General features: G+C 36.2%; 2 protein-coding genes across 4 annotated transcripts in view; both read left to right on the top strand.

Moving 5' to 3' along the window:
- LOC103505433 (transcription factor AP-2-epsilon) overlaps positions 1–7083 on the top strand; it is a 51969-nt gene extending 44886 nt beyond the window's left edge. For all 3 annotated transcript variants that reach the window (XM_026820930.1, XM_026820966.1, XM_026821002.1), the window contains 4 exons: positions 1166–1284; positions 2997–3141; positions 3414–3585; positions 3910–7083. In XM_026820930.1, the coding sequence (XP_026676731.1) occupies positions 1166–1284; positions 2997–3141; positions 3414–3585; positions 3910–4038 (565 nt within the window). In that variant the 3' untranslated portion in view covers positions 4039–7083. The remainder of the gene's footprint in view (positions 1–1165; positions 1285–2996; positions 3142–3413; positions 3586–3909) is intronic.
- Positions 7084–7850: 767 nt separating this feature from the next.
- On the top strand, positions 7851–20234 carry LOC103505508 (E3 ubiquitin-protein ligase Bre1-like). The gene is made up of 9 exons (XM_008469880.2): positions 7851–8487; positions 8701–8898; positions 9094–9215; positions 9438–9677; positions 9996–10121; positions 10402–10575; positions 11310–11567; positions 12033–12168; positions 20110–20234. The coding sequence occupies exons 1-9, from the start codon at positions 8145–8147 to the stop codon at positions 20232–20234; spliced, it is 1722 nt and encodes a 573-aa protein (XP_008468102.1). The 5' UTR covers positions 7851–8144.
- Positions 20235–24957: the final 4723 nt, after the last annotated feature.

Below are 24957 nucleotides of genomic sequence, written 5' to 3' on the forward strand. Positions count from 1 at the left end.
ATTTTGTCTCTTTTTAAAGTAGGTTAAACGCTAAGGTAACTGCTATGTCTGTAGAAAGGGGTAAACATTTTTAGGTGTGTTATTTCAAATGTTGTGAGAACCTGATTATGGTAGAGTAATATTTTATTGCAAAAAGCAATACTTTTTATTGTAAATTTTTGATTAAGTATTAAATTTCTGCGTTACAGACAGTTGGGTCCGAATTGACATATATACTATTTTCTAATTATCTTTCGTATGATCACTATCTGTCGCGTCGTATCAAGATGAATAAGTTTTATAAATTGCAAAATGTCACATGCCTACACATGGGTTGTATAGATTTCACTGCATATTCGTTTCATATTTGCAATCGGTACACTAGGTGCTTCTAGCAATAACCTATCAAGTCAAATAGAGAGATCGATCTGTAGATATTGAAATTTTTAGGTGGTAAAAAATGTAGAATCCATGTCATAGAATCCATTATGTGCTTTAGGTACTCTGGACATAATTATTAAACCTAACTTTTGTTATATCTCACTAGAAATAGAACACTAATCCTGAAAGTTCAAGACAAATGATCTGATGGGATTATTTGCAGCAGCTCACCATTAAAGTTCCTAGTCATAGATTCGCTCCGATCTTCCAAGAGTATAAAGTGATTGGGAAATAATAATACCTCCGATAGGTGACTAGCATCTAGCATCTATTATAGCGGTGCCGTGAATATTCATAACTCAAAAGTCTCCCACTGTGAGCAAATGGCCGCGGGGGTATTTTCATTTGAACTGTGCTACTGAAAAAAAAAAAAAGAAAAAAAAAGTTCACCTTATGGTACCTAGGTACTTTGACACTCTCGCGATGTTGTGATATGAAGAAATGCATGTTTTATTAGTTACCTATGTCTCCAATCTTAATCGATATCGAAGTAAAGATTACTGGTTTTCTGTGCGTATGCATCGTACTTAGATGAATATGTGTATCGTAGTTCTACTGGGTATATCCCCCGTGATGAAATATGAATCTATTGAAATCAAAGCTTATTGAGAATCGAATTTTCTATGAGTATTGGTTAATATGTAGAACAGTATGTGGAACTTCTTCGTTCTGCGTCATCTTTTGAAGGCAATTTTGTAAACGTGTCGATTTAATCTTACAGTTTATTTGTTTTGTTTGTTTTCAGAGCCAAATCTAAAAACGGAGGGAGACTTCTTAGAGAAAAGCTAGAAAAAATTGGACTGAATCTTCCTGCGGGAAGACGGAAGGCTGCAAATGTTACCTTACTTACATCTTTAGTCGAAGGTAAGTCTAAATTAGAAAAGCAAAAAGATCAAACAATAATGACAGCGAGGTAAAGTGTTCTTGAATCCGGCAAGAACAAATTCAAATTCCTAGACATACTGACTCGGTTATATTTTGCCTTAGCTCTCTCTATATGTGGTATTGCAAAAACTCAATAAGCACAAAGAGAAAATAGTTAATGCGAGAAAACGAAAATCGAACACTTAAATAATCATTTGTAAGATGAAAAATATTACTTTTACAGTAGCACTTTGCTAGAAGCTACAAACACAAAGTACCTATACTGAATAGAAAAGTATGTAAAAGAGAATTCAGTAGCAACAATGGTGTAATGAAATGTTGATAGTAATTAATAATGAAATAAATAATTGATCAGTAGAAATACAAGAGAAAAGAGAATAACACTGGAAACAAAGAGATGGAGAAGAAAGAGATCTATTGTGATCAAATTGATAATATCCTAATAGTCTTGCTAACAATGCATCGGGTGATCTAGGAAGATCGAGATTTTCAACATGGCTTTTTGTTGAGAATTAACTCTTCAGAAGCTTGAGAAGTTAAGATGCTCCTGAACATTAAGAAGACCTGAGGTTTCAATATGAGACATTACAAATTGAATTACTCAAAGGATTACATAACAAATGTGTATTTGGACTTTTGACCGGTAACAGAATCATCGCCAATACTGATGAAGATAGATTTACAACATCTGCAAATTTGAATTCATACCTATGTAGACGACATGAGTAACCATTGGACAAAATTTTCTCATGTTAAAAGTACCAAAATTTCATTATCAATCTGTTGGATGGTTAGGAAAGCTTTTAAGTTAATTTTATGCTACTTGAGCTTCATCGACTATGGAAACATACATAGACTACTCTATAGCTTACCACTTACCATGTTATAAACCCAGAATATCGAATCTCTTATTCTTTGTACTAACTATTGAACATGACGAAAATAACATTATCGAAAGAAAAACGAAATTAAAAATCAGATTGTTTAAAAAGCCGCTCGAAGATTTTTCGAAGTTTATTACGCTACAGAGAGAAAGAGTGATAAAGAGAGACGACGTTTTTGTTATGAAATGTTCAACAATAGAAATGTTCTGTAAGTAATAACAAAGATTGACGCCAGCCACTATAGGAATCTTGACAATGCGCTGTCTAGAACTGTATAGCGCCTCGCTGTGGTCTCAGCCTCTGGTCTATAGTAAAATTAATAGTACTCCGAGTTACTATGTATGTAGTTTGAATTTCTAGTAAATAACTTGGAGTAAAAGAGAACCCGTATGTTATTTCATGCTATAGGTCGTCCGTACGTTGATTGTCCGTTGCATATTTTTCTCTGGTCATCATCATCAACATTACGGGTATGTTGGTAATTATTATCTCCAGAGTACACTGTACATGCGTGATGCGTGATATTAAATATAAATGATACTCCGTGGTGGACACTGTTCAAGTCACCGGATTGAGAAATAATTAAGACCAGAGCTACATTGCTGATTGCTTTTATTGAAAGAGAGCACAAAGTTGATTAGTTTTATGACGGACCATTTTTGGGTCTTTTTATTTGATTGTTTGATTTGAAATGTCAGAAATAACTATAACTAGTTCAAGCACAGTTCATTTATCCAGTACTCGTACCTGCCTATGCATATCTCCAATGGTTTCTAATTTTCCTTCATTTCGTTCGCATTTTTCCAGGTGAAGCCATTCACTTAGCGAGAGATTTCGGATACGTGTGTGAAACCGAATTCCCCGCTAGACAAGTAGCCGAATATCTGAGTAGACAGCATACTTCCGACCCCACGGAATCTTACCGACGAAAAGAACTGATACATGCCACCAAGTAAGTATATGTGTAAAATATGACAATATGACTATTTAAGAATGATATATACTTTTGTTTGAGTCTCAAGTGTTGAAACAAACGCCTAGTACTGAAATTAGTGCCTGAATCCTAAAATTGGTGGAGATATCATATTTCTCTAAATCAGTGGAGATGTCAGAATTCTGAAATCAGTGGAGATGTCACATTTCTCAAAATTGGTGGAGATGTCAGAATTCTCAAATCAGTGCTCGTTTTTTATTCTAACTGTATTATGTCTTTCTTTCCTGCAGGCAAGTCACGAAGGAGCTGATGGATCTTCTAAATCAAGATCGATCTCCCCTGTGTAATACCAGACCTCAACATATCCTGGATCCAAGCATTCAACGTCATCTTACCCACTTCTCTCTCATATCTCACGGGTTCGGAAGTCCTGCCATTGTAGCTGCCCTGACTGCCATTCAAGTAAGAGAATTCAAGTATTTGAAGTTTTCTTATTACAAGCTAGTCAGTTTTGCTTTGGGAAGAACTTTGCTTTCGTGTAGGGACCTCATACGCCACTTTAAGCTTTGGTTATTCCAAAAAGCGAGCAGCATGTGATGTGCTTCCTAGACCCGTCCGCATAGGGCTTTCCAATTTTAATGTGTAATGGGTAATAACAACGGAGAGGCGCTGGGTAAGAAAGTAGATAGATGTAGGTGAATTTGGTGTTCATTCACACAAATGCATTTTTCTCCTTTTTCACTCACTTTGTAGTTCTAATCAATATGGTTTTTCTCTCTTTTCCAGAATTTCCTGACCGAGTCACTTAAACACTTAGACAAAATGTACCCATCCGGGAATTCTCTCTCCGTTTCTTCATCTCAAGGACTTCAGGATACTAAACCCAAAGATCTAGGAAACGATCTGAAAAAGTGAGGTTGGCTTAAAAAAGGCTCCGGTTTGAACAATTCGCAGCCTTCCAACCCTGCCTCTTCCTCAGGTGTCAATTATAATTCCCAGATGTATCCAACCAATAGTTCATCCTCAATAAGACATTCCTGGTTTTATAATTTACCCGTCTAAATATATACCTTCTGACATATCAATCTGGGTAACCAGTCAGCATGGATTGGACACTCTTCTGCTTACATCAGAGAAGGATCAAGATTTCGTTGTGAGAGTTAATATTTATTTTGTTCTAAACATTTAGTGTAAAATTCTACCAGAGAAATTTCGTTGAGTGTTCAATTCATTCCATTGGTTCTCATGTAAAATATTAGATTCATTAGTATGTGTATGTACAATTGTATGAATTTCTGAAAAAGAGTCACAGATTTGTTTTTTCTATTTATTTTTGTATACAGAATACGAGTATATCTGCATTCTTAGAGTCACCTTGATTAGATGAAGGGTTCTGAGCATCTGAGAGGAAAAGGTATAAAATTTGGCTGAATATTTTTTTCCATTGATTACAATGAATTTCTCTGACTGTGGTAAATAAATGAGTCAGAATGATTTTTTTTTTTTTAGTATTTGGCCTTGTCAAGGTCACGCGGGTTCTAAGAGCAAAACTGTATGTTTGTTATATTGAAAATAGAATATTATAAAAACAAACACTTGAGGGATTTTTTTCTCCAACAAAATTGACTTGTTACTAATGTTACTGTTCTATCAAGCTTGCTATTCTGAAATAGTGAGTAATAAAAGTACCTCGGATTGAGTTTTCTGTATTTGTTATACGTCTCTTACAAAATTATAAATGTCTTTCACATGAATTCGCCATATTAGAATTTAGTTGAACTTGAATTAATAATAATTTAATAACCAACAGATCTAAGATGTGACCTCTACTTCCTTTTTTCTGTGAGTGATTCTTCCTGCTGCAGATCTGTTAGTCCTTTTCTTAATATCGCCGTAATGAGTACAATACATGTATGAAAGGGTTGGAATGAGTAGGCATAGTTGATCACCATAACTTTTGAGTCTTTTGAATTGTTATTTGCTTTTACTCTCTTATTTACTCTCAAGTTTTAAATGTCGATTTTTATCACTCACAACTCACACTCTTCTGTCTACCTAAAATTCAAATTAATGATTGGTAAAATTTCCAAAGTATTATATTTATTATTGTTTTTAATTTTGGATAGTACCTTAAACTGAGGGACACCCATGTTAAGTCAGTAGAAGTAATGTTTTAAAAAATTAATGAGTATGTTTCTTGTAATTAAATGTGTGCCATAGAAATATTATAGATATGTAAAAATTAAAGTTTAGTAGCCATATTTCACTGTGAAAAATGTTGAAAATATCACATTTATATAATTGTTTGAGTAAAAATAAAACCTGGGGGGTCCAAGTCGTTAAGTAGTAGGCAGTTTACTGATAGCCCAAATAGACTTTAAGATAGCCCAATTCAGTTCTAAACATACATATCACTATTTTTCTCAACATTCTAAGTAACTCTCTTTCTTAATATTATCTATATCATTTATTGTTTAAGTACTAACAGAGAGACAGAAACAACCTTTATAGTCTAATGAGTATTACACCAGCCTAGAGCATTCTCTGCGATGATAAAATATTTAATTAGGAAGTAGGAACTGCGGAGAAATTTATAATAATAAACATAACTATAAATCAGAGGAAGTCTTTTACCAGTCGATTTTTATTCTTAGTCTACTTTAAAATTTCTTCAGTTCTTCTTTTTTTATTTAAATATTGTAATATCTTTATATTTCAATGAAGTGGAATTTTTGAATCTCCAAATACATAGGTATAATACAGTCAAACGTTGATTTGTTTTTCATTTTATTTTGTGCCATAAGAGGTTAAGAGTAAAGCCTCAGAGAACGATACTATTGATGAAAATAATAATTACCTATGTCCTCTTCTTTTTTCTCTCTTCTCTACTTTTTATTGAAATGTCAAAACGGGTTTTACTTAAATAAAAAGAATAATTTTAAAATAAATAATAAAAATCATCTTTTATTTTACTCAATTTTAGTGCCAATTTTTTATTTATTTATTAATCATTGTCTCATTTTTTACATTTATTTTGTGTAATGTAAAAAAGGATTTTTGATTTTTATTTTGATTTTGAGATTAAATAAAACGTGATACAATATATAGATTTTATAATTAATTATAAGTTTACATTGATGAAAGTGTCTACCTTCTTTTTGACCGATCAAATTAAAAATCACGCGTGTACCTCAAATGTATTTCAAGTACCTCTACTTCTCAGTCTTCAAATTCTCCAAACGATCTCAAGTCTTATCTATCTTTTGGATGTCCTTCTCATAATGAACATTTGATTACAAAGGCCACTACACTTCAATGTGTCTTAAAAATCTTAAAATACGAATATTAACGATATCGTCCGTCCCTCTATGGATCTTATTAGAAATTAAAAATCAAAAGACTTTGTTACTAATCTCAATATCTTGTCTTGAATCAATGTAAACTCTCAATTCGGTGTTGTAATTGTAAAATATTCCAGTGTTGTACATGTTATAATTACATTATTTTATCTCCTTCATTTTCTGATATCAGATGTTGTCACCAAAGGATGAAAGTTTCTTTCATATTTTGTCTCGTTCAAGTTCATAATTTTTCTTTTTGCAATAGTACCTACACATTGAATTTATTTTGTACCTAGAGTACCTAGTTTAAATCAGTATATTGATCCGAAACCGTTCATTTGTATTTGGCAAAGAATAAAACCTGGGACCTGTTCATTCATATACTTTGCAGTTTCAAAATAAATCCTTTTCTTAAATTTAAGGCACGTGAATTTTCACTGGTACAAAAGAAAGAAAATTTATATGTACTGTCAAAGGATAAATTAACATTGGGCTCTCACTCATCTAGCATTACCCATGTTTGTATTATGCTACTGCCAAAGAGTGTTCCTAAAAGATCTACAATCTAATGTTAAGTGTACAGAATTACTAATCAAAATCTGAAATTAGGGTTCCCATTTAAATATACTCCAATCCTTCATAACAGGTATAGCTAAGTGTAGAGAGCACCTCCCTACTTTTTACTTTCCTCATTTCTACAATAATAAATTACGTTCCCTTCTTTCCCCATTCTCATTTAGAATCTCTTGCCATTATTTTAAATGTTATTATTATATTGTTTTTTCAAATTTTTAATCAATAATAATTGTATTTAATTACTTTCTCTTGTAATTATTTTTTATAAATAAAAAATAGAACATTATTATCATCATTATTATTATAAAATACAACAAAAAACTTAAATTTACCTATTTATGTTTGTACTTTTTTCATTTTATATCTACATCTTTATTAGATACCGAACTAGTTGGCAATGCCCATGCGAGGCAGAAAATTGAGGGACCTGCCTCAGATAAATTAGGCGACCTTCTATGGCAATCAAAAGACATCCCTTGTTCTACCATAGCGTATAGAAGAGTTCTACTCTAATCAAATTTTTGTTTTGCCCTTTCCCAGAAATGAAATTACGAAAAGATTATTAGGTATGAGGATCAAAGGTACCTATATAACGTGTAATAAATGGAAGAACAAGAACGCAAGGTAACAATCAGACCAAACTAGCGCGAAATGTGGATCGTGTGAACGATTCTTGTATCCAACTCTTGACTCACTTCGTGTTCCCTACTCCTGTACGTTCTAACCTCCTTGACAGATCGCCATTTTTCGTTTGTCTTCGGATTTCTTCGTTTTTGTTTATTGATTAGGATTTGATAAAAAAACTTAGAACGGAAATTTGATTTTTTTTGCCTTAATTTTCGCTCCTAGTTGCCTAGTCAGTTTTTCGAAAAGCCCAACTTGTGGTTTTATTGCCATTTTGTTTCTTTTTCTTTCTGAAACAACTGACTCTTTGATCTCATTCACACATTGCAACCAGTTATTGTGCGTTTTGCCTTAACGGTCTTTACTACACAGTGAAGTTTTTCGTTCTCTCATTTTGCGTAGGTAGGCAAGTTCTTTAAATTTGACTGGAATTTTGTAAAATCAAAGGAGCCCAGTACCTGTTTTAGTGTCGAAAGCGTTATGTCTAAACGAGGAGTGGATTGTGAAGATGCTTCAAGCAGTGGTCAGCCGCCTGTCAAGAAAGTACAATTTGAACCTATACGCATTGGTCCAATATCCACTCTCGAAGAAATGGACATCAAAGTCTTGAAATTTCAAAACAAAAAGCTAGCTCAAAGGATTGAGCAGAAGAATCAAGTGGAACATGAGCTTAGATCTCGGATTGAACAGTTGGAGAAAAGGCAAACACAGGATGATGCTGTTCTGAATGTTGTTAATCGGTACTGGAATCAACTCAACGAAGATATCCGTATCCTTCTCCAGAGATTTGATGCTGAGACAGCTGATGAGTCTGAAAGTAAAAGTAAGCCTTTTTAAGGAACTCTATTATGTACCTAATATTTGATGTTTTGTGTTAATATAGGCCAGGCGGCACTTCGAGCTCTTGACGTTTGCGCACCTCCCGCCTATGGTTTATCAGTATTTATTTTCCCGTACAATACATACTTTATTATTAGATAATGTAAATGAAATTTCTTTATAGGAAATACTAATGTTATGTGTCTTGCTATTACAGATGAAAATGAGGCTACCACTTCATTTTTGATGCAACTCTCAACATGGGATAAAGAAGAATTGGATGAAAAATTAGCCAATAGAGTTCAAGTATCCAAGCGTGCTGTGGCCAAGATCATTCAGGCTTTTGACCGATTAGTTCAAAGGAATGAAAAGATCACCATGATTCTCAAAGGAGAATTGAATAATTCTAATGGAGGTTAGTAACTCTCAGGAACTCATTAGTCCCAGATTTTCAAGTTCAGTAGTTGACTATAAACACCACTTGAGTAAATTAAATAAAAGAACAGCTCTTGTTGTTCTTTACCTAGGTATTGTATTTTATTTTTCTGTCCAAAACACTGATAGGATTGATATGGTGTATAATGTGTTAATCCATATTTCCTTGTTCTAGATCCAATTCCCAGTTTAGATGAAGCTGTTCGTGAAGCCAACATTGAAATTCAAACTGAGAACAGAAATCTCACAGAGCAGAATACCAAGCTCCATGCCAAATATCATTCCATATCTCTCAAGGTAAATTTAATTCTACCATAAAATTGATTTTAATTTATGATAAATAAAATTTTAACATTGTTAAGAGGGAGAGATTTAGAGGAAAAAATATGTTACTACATACTTACTTGGTCCTGTATCATTGTTGGTTTTTGTCACGGTATATGCCTACTTACCTAAGTAGATAAGATCTCTTTTGATATTTACATGGTTACTAAAGCAAAGAACTTTTACACTTTCCAGATCTCAGAATTGCAAGATGCAGTAAATGGAAAAGAAACAGAGGCTGCTGAACTGCGCAATCAAATAGATGATCTCCAATATGAGCTATCCAAAGTTCAATCACGAAATGATAAACTGGAAAATCATTTGCTAGAGGCAACTGAGAAAGTGAAACTTTGTCAGCAAATGCATACAGAAGACGGCAAAGAGAAAGATGTGATTAAACCAGAGGAAACCATGTCCAATGTATCTCAGAAGAAAGTAAGTGAAGGAGACTTGAGATTCTTAAGAATATCATTTAGTGAAGGCCTATACCACCATAATACAATCTTAAATTTCCTGACAACACAACTGCTGGAATTTCCAGTTGAAAACAATATTTCCTTAAGGGTGTAAAAGATTAGTTTAAAAAAGTTATACCTTGCTACTAATATAGTGCTTTATTTAGACTATCAAGGTCATGGGTAAGACAGATGATGATCCCAGATAATGGATTATTGAATAAAACAGGTACCAAGTCAGTGAGAAATTATGGTTTAGCTTTATTCAAAACGAGTGTTTGTCTTTTCTTCTTTACAGCTAGATGATCTCCAGAAAGATTTAGAAGAAGCTAAAGAGTTGGCAAACAATAGACTCCAAGAATTAGACAAGTTACATCTGCAACATCGGGAAGCTCTCAAGGATGTTGAGAAACTTAAAATGGATGTAAGTTATAGATAACTTCTAGTATTGAAAATAATGATGGGGCCAAACACAATACTAGTCATAAATTTTTGACTGGGAGTGGGAGGTCACTTTTAATAATGAAATTTCATGGCTTGTCTGGAGTGTGAACCCAACATCCCTGACTACTCAGCTACCAAGGCAAGTATGTAGCTCACTCTTAACAAGTCAAGCTTTTCTTTAGGACAGAATTACTGGCTAAATAATTGTAACAGTGTTTGAATAATAGTAATAAACTTGGTTTCTTTTTGCCCTCCTCCAGATTCGACAGTTACCTGAATCAGTCATAGTGGAGACCACGGAATATAAATGTTTACAGTCAGCTTATTCAGTTCTGTACAATGAGAACCAGCTTGCCAAGACTCAAGCACAAGAGTTCCAATCGCATCTCAGTGCTAGTAAGAACAACCAGCAGAGACAGATAGAAATGATGGAGGTAAGAATTATTTCCCGACATTGGTCTTTTTTTCTGAATACTAAAGTTCACTGAGATTAGCTTATTTAACTTTGAGGGTAGTGTGCCTGCCTTGACAGCACTAGGTCCTGTTTAACAATCCCGCCGGGTACGAACTTTAACCAAATCTGATGAGGTTTGTTCTCGGAACGGTGGGGCGTTTTTGGAACAAAAAGAGTAAGAGAACAATATTTTATCCATCCCGTCCTATCTTCGATTTCGGGACGACAAGACCTCCGTTGTTACAGTTCCCTCTATCAGACAGATTACTTAAAAAAAGTTTACTAAACTACTAATTTAGTTGTATTTTCCTTTTGGAACTTCACCTTTAATAATAAAATTTTGTCTTGGCTGGGGTGTGAACCCAACACCTGCCTACTGAGCTACCAAGGCAGTTTCCCCTTCCCCTCTTTTGGCGTGATAGCGCCTGTACTAAACCATGGGAAAGCCAAGATGGCGCTACCGGCATTGGTTCTGTTTCCGAAAGTGTCCCAGGAAGATACACCTATTCTGTCCTCCCTCGGGTTTCCATACACAAAAGGCTCACTCCGAGGCTTAGGTGTAGGGGCAAACAGCTCTAAAGGGTGGGTTAAGCTTCTACGAATTTTCCTGAAAGGATAATACACTTTACAATTTTGTGATTTCCTGGACTTAAAGCTGGATGATAGACTTTTTTTTTTTTTTTTCTAACTTATTAAAGAAAATTTGTTTTCTAGACGGAAGAGCTGATGGTGCAGAAGAAGCTCCGTGGTGAAATGATGCAACTGGAGGACGCCCTGTCTCAGATTCGCAAGGAGTACGAAATGCTACGCATCGAATTCGAAACCAACCTGGCAGCCAATGAACAGACGGGCCCGATTAACAGAGAGATGCGACATTTGATTACTTCCCTGCAGAATCACAACAAGCAAATCAAAGGCGAGGTGAACCGGTATAAGAGGAAGTATAAGGAGACAAGTGCTGAGATACAAAAGGTAAGAATCAGCGAGCGATCTCCGTGGCCGAGTGGGTATCGCTTGCACGCCGGAGGTTCCGGGTTCGATTCCCGGTGGGGTCGAAGTTTTTCTCTGTGCTTGATGTTCGGGGTGCACTCAGCCTCGTGAGGACAATTGAGAAGCAATCAGTGGCGGCATTACGAGTGTTAAAAGATTGATGATACGAGTAGATGAAAATTATTAGTAAAGGAGGCACTTTGTCATTCTGTGATACCCACAAAAGTTGGGAAAATGTATCTGCTTTATCACAAATAATTCATGATTTGACTTGGTAGGAATCAGCTTTTAGGGACTATTATAGTTTGTCTTTCACTCTTCAGTCCATTTGTTGTTGGGTCTGTTTTATAAAAAGGTAAAAAGTGACCCTGTCAGTCCTTGCAATCCTGACTGTCAATGGACTCGTGATAAAGAATCAATTCCTCAATTAATTTACTTCTCTTCTAGTTGAAGAAAGAGATTGAAGACTTGCGAACTATGAAGCATCACCATTCCCACCATGGCCATCACCACCATCATAGTACCAGCAGTAGTAGCTCCCATCACTCTGTGAACCTGTCTTCTGCCAGTAGTGGAGATAGAGGTACGTTTCTCTTTCTTCTCTTCCTCTTCCCCTTCCTCTTCCTCTCTTACTCCTCATACCCTCATCACATGGATGAAAAAAAAAAAAAAAATGTCAAGCATAAATGCTCGTCACAAGTGTTGTTAGACACGATGATAAAAATAATAATAATGGTGCTTATTTTTTATACTGCTCGCATAGGACTGAAAAGTCCCTTTACCCCAGCAGTAGGCTACTACTATTATTGTGGTCAAATTCTCAAATTTAATTGTGCGCCTGTCAGGTCTACCTGATAGATAGTGGCTGACCTAAGGTTGGTTTTAGCAATACTCAAGACCAAGTTTCCCAATTTTTCTCCCATTTCTCGTCTCCTCTTCTCAGCTAAGGTTCATATGTACCTTTATGGTAGGAAATGTAGGCATACAGGCTGAAAATTGCAGCCACGCGGAGTAACAGAGGTAACGTAGGTAAAGGCAAAATGTTTACAGAGATTTTAAAGCTTCGACCGGGGAAAATGAAGACAGCTAATTCATGCATAAGCAACGAGAGAGAGAGAGAGATGAAAGGTGAGGTAGAGAGTGAGAGAAGGAGAGGAAGAGAGAGAGAGAGCAGCTATAGAAAAGGGTAAGTTATATAGTAAGAGGGGGAGAAGGATATAATAACAATAATAATAGTGCTTGTTTATACTGCTCGGACTGAAAAGTCCCTTTACTCCAGCAGTAGGCTACTACTATTATTGTGATCAATTTCTCAAATTAGGTAGGTATATTGAGGATAAAATTCCATACCTCGGCTGGGATTGAACCCACGTCCTCCTGTTTACCAGGCGAGCGCCTTGACCACTACACCACCGAGGCAGGATATGGAGAGAAAGAGAGAGGAAGAGGGATCAGAAGGGAATAGAGAGGAAGACAGCTATAGTAAAGGGTAGGATACGACTGAGAGTGAGAGAGTTGAAGGGTTATTGAAGAGGATGAAGGAGGACGGAGAGTGCTGTGTTGAGGTGTAGTAAAAGTAAGGAATGGAAGAGGAGAGACTATGGAAAATTATGGGAGTTAAAGGAAGAGTAGGCTGAGCTGAAAACTTTCCCTGGAAAAGAGAGAGAGAGGGAATAAAGGAATAAATAGTGAGAGTGTGTGTGTGTGTGTGTGTGTGTGAGAGAGAGAGGTAGAGAAAAGTCCTGGAAACTGTGTGAGGGAGAGAGAGCCCTGGAGGGGGTGTGTGAGGGAGAGAGGAAACTGTTTGCGGATGTGTGGATTGAGAGGAGTTTTGTGGGAGAAAGTGGGAGAGAAAACAAAACAATGGGGAAGCTCTGAAAGTTGGGGGGGGGGATTTGAGAGAAATGTGGGAGAGAATTAGAGGGTTGGGAGAGTGGGGGAAAAGAGGTTTGTGAGAGAATGGTGATCTCTATGTGAGATAGAATTTGAGAGAAAAATTGTGACAGGGATACCTCCCTAGTGAGAGAAAGAGTACCGGATATTTTGGAATATGGAATTGAAAGGTATGATGGGGAGGATATAGCTAGATTTTGTGAGAGAAAGCTGAGCTATTTATGGGTGAGAAGAATTGGAAGGTGTGAAATTGAGAACCTTAAATCATCGGATTTAAGGTACACCCTTTTTTTGTGAAATTGAGAACCTTAAATCATCGGATTTAAGGTACCTACACCTTTTTTTTGGCCTTGAAAAGATTGTACAAGAACGTCCCGAAAGCGAAGAGAGAAGGAAGACATGATGGGAGAAAGCCAACCTTTCTGAGAACGAACCTTATCCGTTTAGGATAAAATCCACCAAGGGCGGGAATCAAACCCGCAACCTATAGTCCTTTTGTGAAGCATCTCAAAATTCAAGCATCTTAAAAAGTCCTTCCTGAACTCGGAATAAATTTTCACCATGTCAGAAAAGCCTGAAAATAAAGCACAAATTAGTAAACGACAAAATGACGGATGAGTGAAAGGTAAGGATAGGAGGGTAGGAATAAGGAGAGGTTCAAGTGAGGGAAGAGGCAGTTATGAAAGTTGAAATCCTGTGGAAGAGGAGGAGAGGATAACGGATGAGATGCAAAAAGGAAAAGAGTGGCAGGAAATTATGAAAAAGGAAATACCAGTGAGTGTGATATAGGTATTTTCAAGTGAGGGAAGAGGCAGTTATGAAAGTTGAAATCCTGTGGAAGAAGAGGAGAGGATAACGGATGAGATGCAAAAAGGAAAAGAGTGGCAGGAAATTATGAAAAAGGAAATACCAGTGAGTGTGATATAGGTATTATGAGAATGAGTGTTTTCATTCATTGGGTTTCTACCTCGAACTTCATCAGAACCTCCCGGAAGTTGAGAGAAAGAGAGAATGGGGCAGTTGCAAATTGGTAAAAATAATTAATGAATAGTCGATTCCTATGTAAAAAGTTGGGATAAATCCAAATTTGAGGTCAAAACTCCGAAAAAATAACTGTAAAAGGTCGAAAATTCAATTTTTATTTTCGACAGGTCAGACGTCAGGAGATGGGCAGAAACGTATGCGCACAAAGATGAATTGCGCAGAAAGGCATGTGCACAAACAGATTAATGTGTTGCCTGCGAGGGAGCTTTGCTCGGGACATTTGATGTGACGTCATCGCGTACGGGAGCGTATGCCGTGATAGCAGAGTTCAAGATTTACCGGTATTTTTAAATCGATTTATCTCGGGATCTAGAAGTCGTGGAAGAAAAAGAAAAGATCCGGAATCCCTCATTTTCCCAGCTTGTTGATTTTAAAACATCACCCAAGTAAGCGCAACTGTTCTATTGTGTGGTGAAAAATAGAGAGGATAAAAGGGGTGAGAGAAATGAAGACAGAATTGAAGAGGATGGTAAGGAGAAAAATAAGGAAAAGGAAGAGACAGATATTAGGAAATGGTAGAGAGAGAGGAAAGGAGAGAAATAGAGTGGGATGGAAAAAAAATTGGGAGTAAGTGGGAGGGTGAGAGATAGGAAGCTAAAAGATGGCAGAGACTAACTTGGACTCTTTAGCTTAGAGAATGAGTAGGTACTTTACAATTCTAGGGAAAGTATTTTGCTATTAAAGGGAAATTAAAAAGCTTAGAGCCTCAGACCATTGTGCCATTCCATACCTACCATTACAAACTCGAGTCTTTAAGTACGGTTGTATTTTACATGGGACTTGAATGACTTGCTGCTTACAGTGCAAAATTGAAAATAAATACAAAATCTACTTCGTTAGGCGAGCTGCTTAGTACGCCAGTGTGAACGCCAGCTATTCCTGCTAATGTAGAAGTAACCCTAACACCCCACATCCTCGCAACAATAAAATCGAACGAAAAGTTTACATAACTTACGTCTAACAATACGACTCACCTCTGTATGTGCTCTAAGTATTAGGTATAAACCATACACTATCTACTACCTACGTACCTACATTTGTATAGATCAGGGGTTTCCAAATACCGGCCCGTGGGCCACATGTGGCCCGCCAGACCATTTTTGTGGCCCGCGAAGGTTTTTCAAAATTTGATCGGACTGCGTTTCTGAAAAGTTGTGGGGGGGTCCTACTCCTACAATGCTCCTCTACGTACATAATTATGTGGCCGCGAAGTACTTCCCCGCATACACATGGAAGTTGGAAACCCCTGGTATAGATGAAGGGAAGTATAGGTACAGAAGTAGGTAGAAGTACCTAAGTAAAGTACAAGTAGGTATAACTTAACGCCTATAAATACGTATACTTATTACACAACAGAACTTTCCGCTCTCTCTCACTCTTTATTTTTCCTTCTCTCTCTATCTCTCTTTCTCTCTCCTTCTCTTCAGTCCACCTTTCTATCTTTCTTCACCTCATACTCTTTCTCATCTCTCTCTCTCTCTCTGTACAAGTAGGTATAACTTAACGACTATATAAATACGTATACTTATTACACAACAGAACTTTCCGCTCTCTCTCACTCTTTATTTTTCCTTCTTTCTCTATCTCTCTTTCTCTCTCCTTCTCTTCAGTCCACCTTTCTATCTTTCTTCACCTCATACTCTTTCTCATCTCTCTCTCTCTCTCTTTCTCCCCCTTCAGTCCACCTTCTTTTCTTTCTCACCGCAAACACATCTCTCTCTCTCTCCCCTAGTTCCCTCTCAGAAAAGGAAACTCCCTCCCTCTTCTCTACCATTCCTCTTTCTCTCTTTTTCCCTTTCTCCCATATTGTTAGCCTCTTTTCTTCTCTTATCTCTCCCTCTCTCCTGTATCTCTCTCTCCTTTCGCTTTCACTCTCTCTCTCTCTCCCCCTCTCTCCTTTCTCTTTCACTATCGTTATTTTTTTTATCGCTCTCCCAATTTATTCCCGTTCATTTTGAGTTTCGCGTCAAAATGACAGTTGAAAGAGAAAGAAAGCAAGTCACACCTGACCCCTCTTTTACATTATTAAATCCTCTAGTATGTGTAAAGTATGTATGCACATGTTATCAAGTATCGTCGTTGAGTGAGTGAATTTGTGGAACCACTTGCCAGTAAGTCATAATAAAATTACTGTATTTAATCTAAATGTTACCCACAAATGAATAATTCTTGTTGATAATATTCAAAGAAGTATGACAAGGCAGAGGCTAACAGCTAAAGATCAATAATTTAAATACTTTAACCATCTAAATTTAGGGGTTTTTTAAATAAAGAATAACGATGAGGCCTACAGAAAATTAGGGTAGATAAACAGAGCATGTTTTCAAATATTAGGAATTCTTCAAGAACAAAATATCAAATTACAACGTTTCGCCTCAACAGCGAGCAGACGACTGCCTTGTTTTCACAACAATAGCAATAATACAAACCCTAATTAATTATGATTGAACTGAACCTAATTAATTTGAAGGGGTGTGTTACTATCTGTTACATTGGATGAGGGGAGGCGGAGGTTCTTTGTTCACGAGGGAGCATGGAACTAAAAGCAGAAAGTCAATGGCAAATAGCAGAAAGTTACCTATGTTTGTACTGTAATTTGAACTGGCAATGGTGGTTCACCTAAGGACACTGATTTCTTACTGACGATGTGTTGTGTAATATATTATGTCCTATTAGATGTTCGTATAAAAAGTGACTGTGTGATGCCTGTGGCACGGAAAACCTAATATTTCAAAATTTCAAAACCAGTTAGAATAGGTGGGGGAGTTTTGCTCGAAAAAAATGCCACTTGTTCCTTATATTTACCTATTCGAGAGAAAGAAAAACATCAAGATAAACTTCCTTCCTTTTCTTTCCTTCCATTCATTCAAAACCAGTTAGAATAGGTGGGGGAGTTTTGCTCGAAAAAATGCCACTTGTTCCTTATATTTACCTATTCGAGAGAAAGAAAAACATCAAGATAAACTTCCTTCCTTTTCTTTCCTTCCATTCTCTCTTATCTCCTTCTCAGTTCCTCCCAGCCCATCATAAATATCTATACCTACACGCAATTTTTTCCTTTCCATTTTCCCCATTCTATCATTCGCTGGAGAGAAAGAAGGAAATGGAGAGAAACATTTCTCCCCACACACAAGTTTGATTGAACTTTCAACTGTTGAATTTTTTTCTCCATAAACTTTACATATTTGTTTTCTGCTTTTGCTTTCGCTCCTCTCTCCCTTCTTTCCTTCTCTCTCGCTCTCTCCTTTCCTTCTCTTATTCTCTCAGTCCTTTCCCATGTCAAGCACAACAGTCAGTGTTTTTCGAAGTTTTCACGAATATGAAAATTTGATCTATAAGTTCAAAAATTCAAACAGTTTTTTGATCTATAAGTTCAAAGTAAATTATTTCTCTCTCCTTTCCTTCTCTTATTCTCTCAGTCCTTTCCCATGTCAAGCACAACAGTCAGTGTGTTTCGAAGTTTTCACGAATATGAAAATTTGATCTATAAGTTCAAAAATTCAAACAGTTTTTTGATCTATAAGTTCAAAGTAAATTATTAATGGCATTAGATAATAACACTAAGGGGTATCAGTTATTTATGTATTTCAATAACTAAGTGCAAAAAATAAGATAAAAGTAATCTAAATTTCATCCTCATACCGAGCATTTATGAACTGTAGAATAGGCTTACAGACATAACAGAAAAAGGCTTACAGACATAAAACGTGTATGTGAGGTAGAAGGAAAGCTAATATTCAAATGAGCACCTGGCTTGAGAGTCAAAACCTTCGCTTGTTGTCCCTAATTATTTCCCCGGGACAAATGACACTCGCACGTAGGGGATAATTAAAAAATACCTTGCCCAGCTTGAAACGCTAGACACAATCTTCACAGTCCTCCATTTTGTCCCCTCCCCATTCACTCCTCGTATCCCCCCTAGCTCCCTATCTTACCCCTAGTTCCCCTACACAATGCCTCCCTAGGATGTAACTCTATGTTTGTAAAATATGAGACCCTTCTGACAGTCCCTTCCCATTCATAAGTCACTCGTTTCCCTTACTCCTCATATCCCTCCTATTAGCTCCCTATCTTACCCCTAGTTCCCCTACACAATGCCTCCCTAGGATGTAACTCTATGTTTGTAAAATATGAGACCCTTCTGACAGCAGAGTAAAGATTATTCAAAAGGGGCTTTTAGCTCTTGAAAGTACCTGGGAATGAACCCTGGTGTTCTCGAGGGACCGTCCTAATGTCCTCAACTAGAATATTATAGAGAGAACAAACAGAAAAAGGTTTCCACAGACTGACAACCTCCCTGCACACAAAATCTCGGGAACACAAAGATTATTCAAAAGGGGCTTTTAGCTCTTGAAAGTACCTGGGAATGAACCCTGGTGTTCTCGAGGGACCGTCCTGATGTCCTCAACTAGAATATTATAGAGAGAACAAACAGAAAAAGGTTTCCACAGACTGACAACCTCCCTGCACACAAAATCTCGGGAACATTATATATGCAAATTGTATTCGCAAACAAAAACAAAGCTAAGTAAAAAACTTCATTTCGTGTTGCCTTTCCTTCCCTCCAGACTGGAATGTATCAAACACACTATACGAATAGCATACCACAGCCAGCGTGTGTATACTTATAAAGATGTGCTTTTTCTTCAAGTGGGTACAGTGAAAAAGTGGTTTGTACTTTATACATTTCTTTTCTTCTCCATGATATACCCCCTTGTGAATGTCTCCCCTTTTCAACCATAGTACATAATATATCTTTTTTTACACACTTTTCCTTTCTTTTTCATACTGGGATCCCATTCCTCCATTCATATAGCAGTACATCAATGTTTCATTTGGATGAAGTCTGCCAGGGATCTGTCTGTTTTTCTTTTCTTCTCCATGATATACCCCCTTGTGAATGTCTCCCCTTTTCAACCATAGTACATCATATATCTTTTTTTACACACTTTTCCTGTCTTTTTCATACTGGGATCCCATTCCTCCATTCATATAGCAGTACATCAATGTTTCATTTGGATGAAGTCTGCCAGGGATCTGTCTGTGGACTTCTCCTTGTATTATTACACTTGTTTTGTGGGAGTGTGTTTGTCCCAGCGGGTGGGAGATGCTGAACGTGGCGTGTGTAAGCTTCTACCTACTTACGTTGAGTGTAAAGTATGTATGCATATGTTATCAAGTATCGTCGTTGAGTGAGCGAATTTGTGGAACCACTTACCAGTAAGTCATAAGTCATAGTAAAATTACTGTATTTAATCTAAATGTTACCCACAAATGAATAATTCTTGTTGATATTATTCAAAGAAGTATGACAAGGCAGAGGCTAACAGCTAAAGATCAATAATTTAAGTACTTTAACTATCTAAATTTAGGGGTTTTTTTTAATAAAGAATAACGATGAGGCCTACAGAAAATTATGGTAGATAAACAGAGCATGTTTTCAAATATTAGAAATTCTTCAAGAACAAAATATCAAATTACCACGTTTCGCCTCAACAGCGAGCAGACGACTGCCTTATTTTCACAACAATAGCAATAATACAAACCCTAATTAATTATGATTCAACTGAACCTAATTAATTTGAAGGGGTGTGTTACTATCTGTTACATTGGATGAGGGGAGGCGGAGGTTCTTTGTTCACGAGGGAGCATATGAAGATTGGAGGTGCGGTGGAGTGTGGTTCTAGGCTTCTAAATGGTCTTCACTCCTAATATGTCTGAATTAACCCGTTAGTTAATGAGGTAAAATGTAGAAAATGTAGACAATTAAACACGGACTATAGTGTTAACACTAAAAAATAATAATAATAAGGAACAAGACTAACAAGGTAATTGAAGGAGAAAAAACTTCTGAAAAACAATAGATACCTAGTTGGCATAATCATAGAAATGCACTAAAAACTGACCACAATTTCAGCCGATTACACTACCGTCCTTCCTATAAGTCCTATAGTATAGGATAAGGAAAGTAAAGTAGGACAAGTTTGATAAATTCCATAGAAAAAATAGACAAGTACCACAACGAGATAATTGGAAAAGAATGAGGTTATTTTCAATACTGCGTGAACTTCTAGAGTGGTCGAGAGGAGAATAGAAAGAGGGTGAAGTTTTATAAGCTCATGCATCAATGGAATGTGGCTAATTCAATTACATAGAAAAATAAAGGAACTTGAAAAAATGTTCAGTGTACACAAATTTCATCTCAAAGGAGTAGGCCTACGAACTTTTTCAAAATCAAAGTGAAATTTGATTTTGATACCTCAACATATATTATTGAGTTTTTAGAACTGAAAATTGGCAACTTTCCCTGACTAACGATTCTGATGAACACCTTAAGGCTGGAGTCTACAATTTCATGTTGAAATGTTTGATAACCCCGAGAATTTTCAGAGGTTGGCAAACATTTTGACATGAGATTTTAATTTGGACATTGACGAGGAAAATTTTGACGAAGGCGGAGGTTTCGTAGAACTACCAAAGGAAACTTGGACATTACAACACAATCCAAACCACAATTAACTTGGGACACGGGTCTATTATAATCATCTGACCTTGGAGGTTACACACAAAAGCAAAAGGAAAATTTTGACGAAGGCGGAGGTTTCGTAGAATTACCAAAGGAAACTTGGACATTACAACACAATCCAAACCACAATATTAACTTGGGACACGGGTCTATTATAATCATCTGACCTTGGAGGTTACACACAAAAGCAAATCTACGTTTGATTTTTCAGTCGAAACAAATCTACTAAGTATTGTTTGGGAAAATTTTGACGAAGGCGGAGGTTTCGTAGAATTACCAAAGGAAACTTTGACATTACAACACAATCCAAGCCACAATTAACTTGGGACACGGGTGTATTATAATCATCTGACCTTGGAGGTTACACACAAAAGCAAATCTACGTTTGATTTTTCAGTCGAAACAAATCTACTAAGTATTGTTTCAGGAGTTTCTTTCTAACTTCTCACACCTCAAGGCACTGACTTCTGAACTCATTTTGTTCTCATTTCTGCTTCTTGTTTCCCATTGTTTTAAAATTCAAGTTTTACAGTTTCCGACAGGGTGTAACACTGAAGAGAAACAGCTCCGTATGTTACTCTGTGATAAAGTCCTGGACTTGTGTAGTTGTGAAAAAGAAAGAAAAAGAACTTTCAGTAAACTGACTGCCACGCTGTACATGGCGAACATAAAAAGTTATTTGTTTTATTCGGAAATTTAAACTTTGAACTAAAACTTGAACAAAATACCACAAATAATACAGAACGGCAAGACAGAGGAGCGTTTGAAATAAAGATCTGCCCGGAAACTATTGGTTGAGCTGCAAGCAAATCTTTATTATTTATTGAAAACTATGAAAACTTTGCTCTATCATTTATTGAACCTCTCTCTCTTTCTCTCTTTCTCTCTCTCTTTCTCTCTCTCTCTTTCTCTCTCTCTCTCTCTTGCAGTTGTAGATTTTTTCCCAAGTCGTAAACAAAATGAGATTGAAAAATGCTTCAACTAGGTACTTCTGATGCTTATTGAACATTGATTTGGTTACACAATGCTAGGTTCTACATATACCTACTCTAACAAAAGATTCGAAAATAAGAATTGAGAATGTAGGTACGTTTGTACGTATCGTTTCCAACTTCTTGTCATTCTTTATTGAACATTGATTTGGTTACACAATGCTAGGTTCCACATATACCTACTCTAACAAAAGATTCGAAAATAAGAATTGAGAATGTAGGTACGTTTGTACGTATCGTTTCCAACTTCTTGTCATTCAATGGTCCAATTGTGCTACTTAACTTACCAATCATCAAGGAAGTTCAAATGCCATATTGCCATGGTGCCATACTATTTTGCCATATTTTAGCAAAATTTGGAAAAAATGCCATAAAAAGACTTACTTTTTTGCTTATTTTGCCATATTTTGAGCATTTTTGGGTAAAATATAAAACTTTAAGAACAAAGAAAAAAAAAAGCAAAAAAGTACTAAAAAAGAACCGTAGGTACTTAAATAGTGGTTATGCATTTGGGAAAACATTTAGCATGAAAGGTCAATTCCTATGTAAAAAGTGTTCAAAAATCCAAATCTGAAGTCAAAACAGCGAAAAATTATTTTAAAAAGTTGAAAATTCAATATTTATTTGACGTTCCAAGGAAAAATGTAAAATAGTTGCCTCTGATTCTTGAAAAAAAATGCTTATTTTGCCATGTTTTGAACAAATAAATGCCATATTTTTCCCAGAATAATTGCCATATTGCCATGTTTTTTAGTGCCATATTTTGGAAAAAATAAGTGCCATATTCTGAACTTCTCTGCTAATCATTTATACTTGGTATGTTACCTGTAAGGAAAATGTAATCAAAAGGTTGCCAGTTTGAAAGAAAGAAGGAGAAGAAAAAAGGAATTCCTACAACATCCTGTCAAATCTTTTATTCCTCTTACAGGTACATTTTTCTCGAGGAATATTTAACATTATAAAGTTCTCAACTTTATGCTGTCTCGAAAGAATAATACAGAACGGCAAGACAGAGGAGCGTTTGAAATAAAGATCTGCTCGGAAACTATTGGTTGAGCTGCAAGCAAATCTTTATTTATTGAAAACTATGAAAACTTTGCTCTATCATTTATTGAACATTGATTTGGTTACACAATGCTAGGTTCTACATAATTATACTCTAACAAAAGATTCGAACATAAGAATTGAGCATGTAGGTACGTTTGTACGTATAGTTTCCAACTTCTTGTCATTCAATGGTCCAATTGTGCTACTAAACTTACTAATCATCAAGGAAGTTCAAATGCCATATTGCCATGGCGCCATGCTATTTTGCCATATTTTAGAAAAATTTGGAAAAATGCCATAAAAAGACTTACTTTTTTTGCTTATTTTGCCATATTTTAAGCATTTTTGGGTAAAATATAAAACTTTAAGAACAAAGAAAAAAAAAAGTACTAAAAAAGAACCGTAGGTACTTTAACAGTGGTTATGCATTTGGAAAAACATTTAGCAATTCCTATGTAAAAAGTGCTCAAAAATCCAAACCTGAAGTCAAAACAGCGAAAAATTATTTTAAAAAGTTGAAAATTCAATATTTATTTGACGTTCCAAGGAAAAATGTAAAATAGTTGCCTCTGATTCTTGAAAAAATTGCTTATTTTGCCATGTTTTGAACAAATAAATGCCATATTTTTCCCAGAATAATTGCCATATTGGCATGTTTTTTAGTGCCATATTTTGGAAAAATAAGTGCCATATTCTGAACTTCTCTGCTAATCATTTATACTTGGTATGTTACCTGTAAGGAAAATGTAATCAAAAGGCTGCCAGTTTGAAAGAAAGAAGGAGAAGAAAAAAGGAATTCCTACAACATCCCGTCAAATCTTTTATTCCTCTTACAGGTACATTTTTCTCGAGGAATATTTAACATTATAAAGTTCTCAACTTTATGCTGTCTCGAAAGAAAATTCGCAAAAAAATATCCCGTTCACCTGTTTGAAAAGAACACGAGAGACAGAGAGAGGGGGGAGAGGAGGGAAAGAAATAGGGGAGGAATAGAAAAGAACAGGAGGGAGAGGACTAGAAAGGACGGAGGAAGGGGAGGACAGGAAAGGAGGGAGGGAGGAGAAGAAATATAGGGGGGAATAGAAAGGTTCTTTCTTCGGTATAATATAATACAGAATGTAAAAAGTATGTGAGTAGTTAGAGCCCGTTCGGTCCCGTGAAGAACTTTGCCATGGTTTTAATGGCTGTATTATCCGAGGCCAGAAGACAGAAGGCAGTTAAACTACTGGGAGTAGTGGGCTACAGTGAATTGTGAAGGCGATGAACATCCCTGATGGGGTTTTCTTCCCCCAGCTTCCTTCCCTTCTTCCTTCCCGTTCTCCCCTCAGGCGCTCTTATTTCCTCCCTATCATTAGAAACAATTGAATACCATGTCCCACTGATTACAGCGGTTTTCATGTTTAGGGATGAACTGTTTATCTTGAGGAGAGTCTTGTTGTATCATTATGTACTTTGAATCGAAAAAGTATTTTATTTGCATACCTAGTTTGGTAAGTATTGTATGAGAGTTAAATCTTCAAGTTTTGCTATTGAAATTTACGTGTGAATTCCTTAAATCCATAGTAACCCTGAAATCTGCCTCTCTTGTGTCCTTAATGTAAAACGGGATTATAGGAATCTGAGCTTATTATTGTGGTGTATTGTCAAAGAATAGAAGGTGGGAATCTACCCAAGACCTACCTATTCCTCAGATCTGAACTAGAGTTTTCTGTTTACTGCAACTTTTATTGGGTATGAGTGATTGGTTACTTACAAATACCTACTCAATCTTATGCTCCATAGTAAGACACGGTTTCCAAGAACTGAGAAATAGATTATCTGAGAAATAGAGGTAAGTAAATTTGGTGACAGACCATTATCTTTGTACCTC

This window comes from Diaphorina citri, unplaced genomic scaffold, assembly GCF_000475195.1.
Source record: "Diaphorina citri unplaced genomic scaffold, Diaci psyllid genome assembly version 1.1 scaffold1, whole genome shotgun sequence".
Classification (NCBI taxonomy): Eukaryota; Metazoa; Arthropoda; class Insecta; order Hemiptera; family Psyllidae; genus Diaphorina; species Diaphorina citri.

Bases quoted from the DNA above. Each gene is read 5' to 3' on its own strand.
- LOC103505508 (XM_008469880.2), top strand. From the start codon at position 8,145: ATGTCTAAACGAGGAGTGGATTGTGAAGATGCTTCAAGCAGTGGTCAG. The intron at 10,576-11,309 runs GTAAGAATTATT...TTTGTTTTCTAG, and splicing joins GACAGATAGAAATGATGGAG to ACGGAAGAGCTGATGGTGCA. The intron at 11,568-12,032 runs GTAAGAATCAGC...CTTCTCTTCTAG, and splicing joins CAAGTGCTGAGATACAAAAG to TTGAAGAAAGAGATTGAAGA.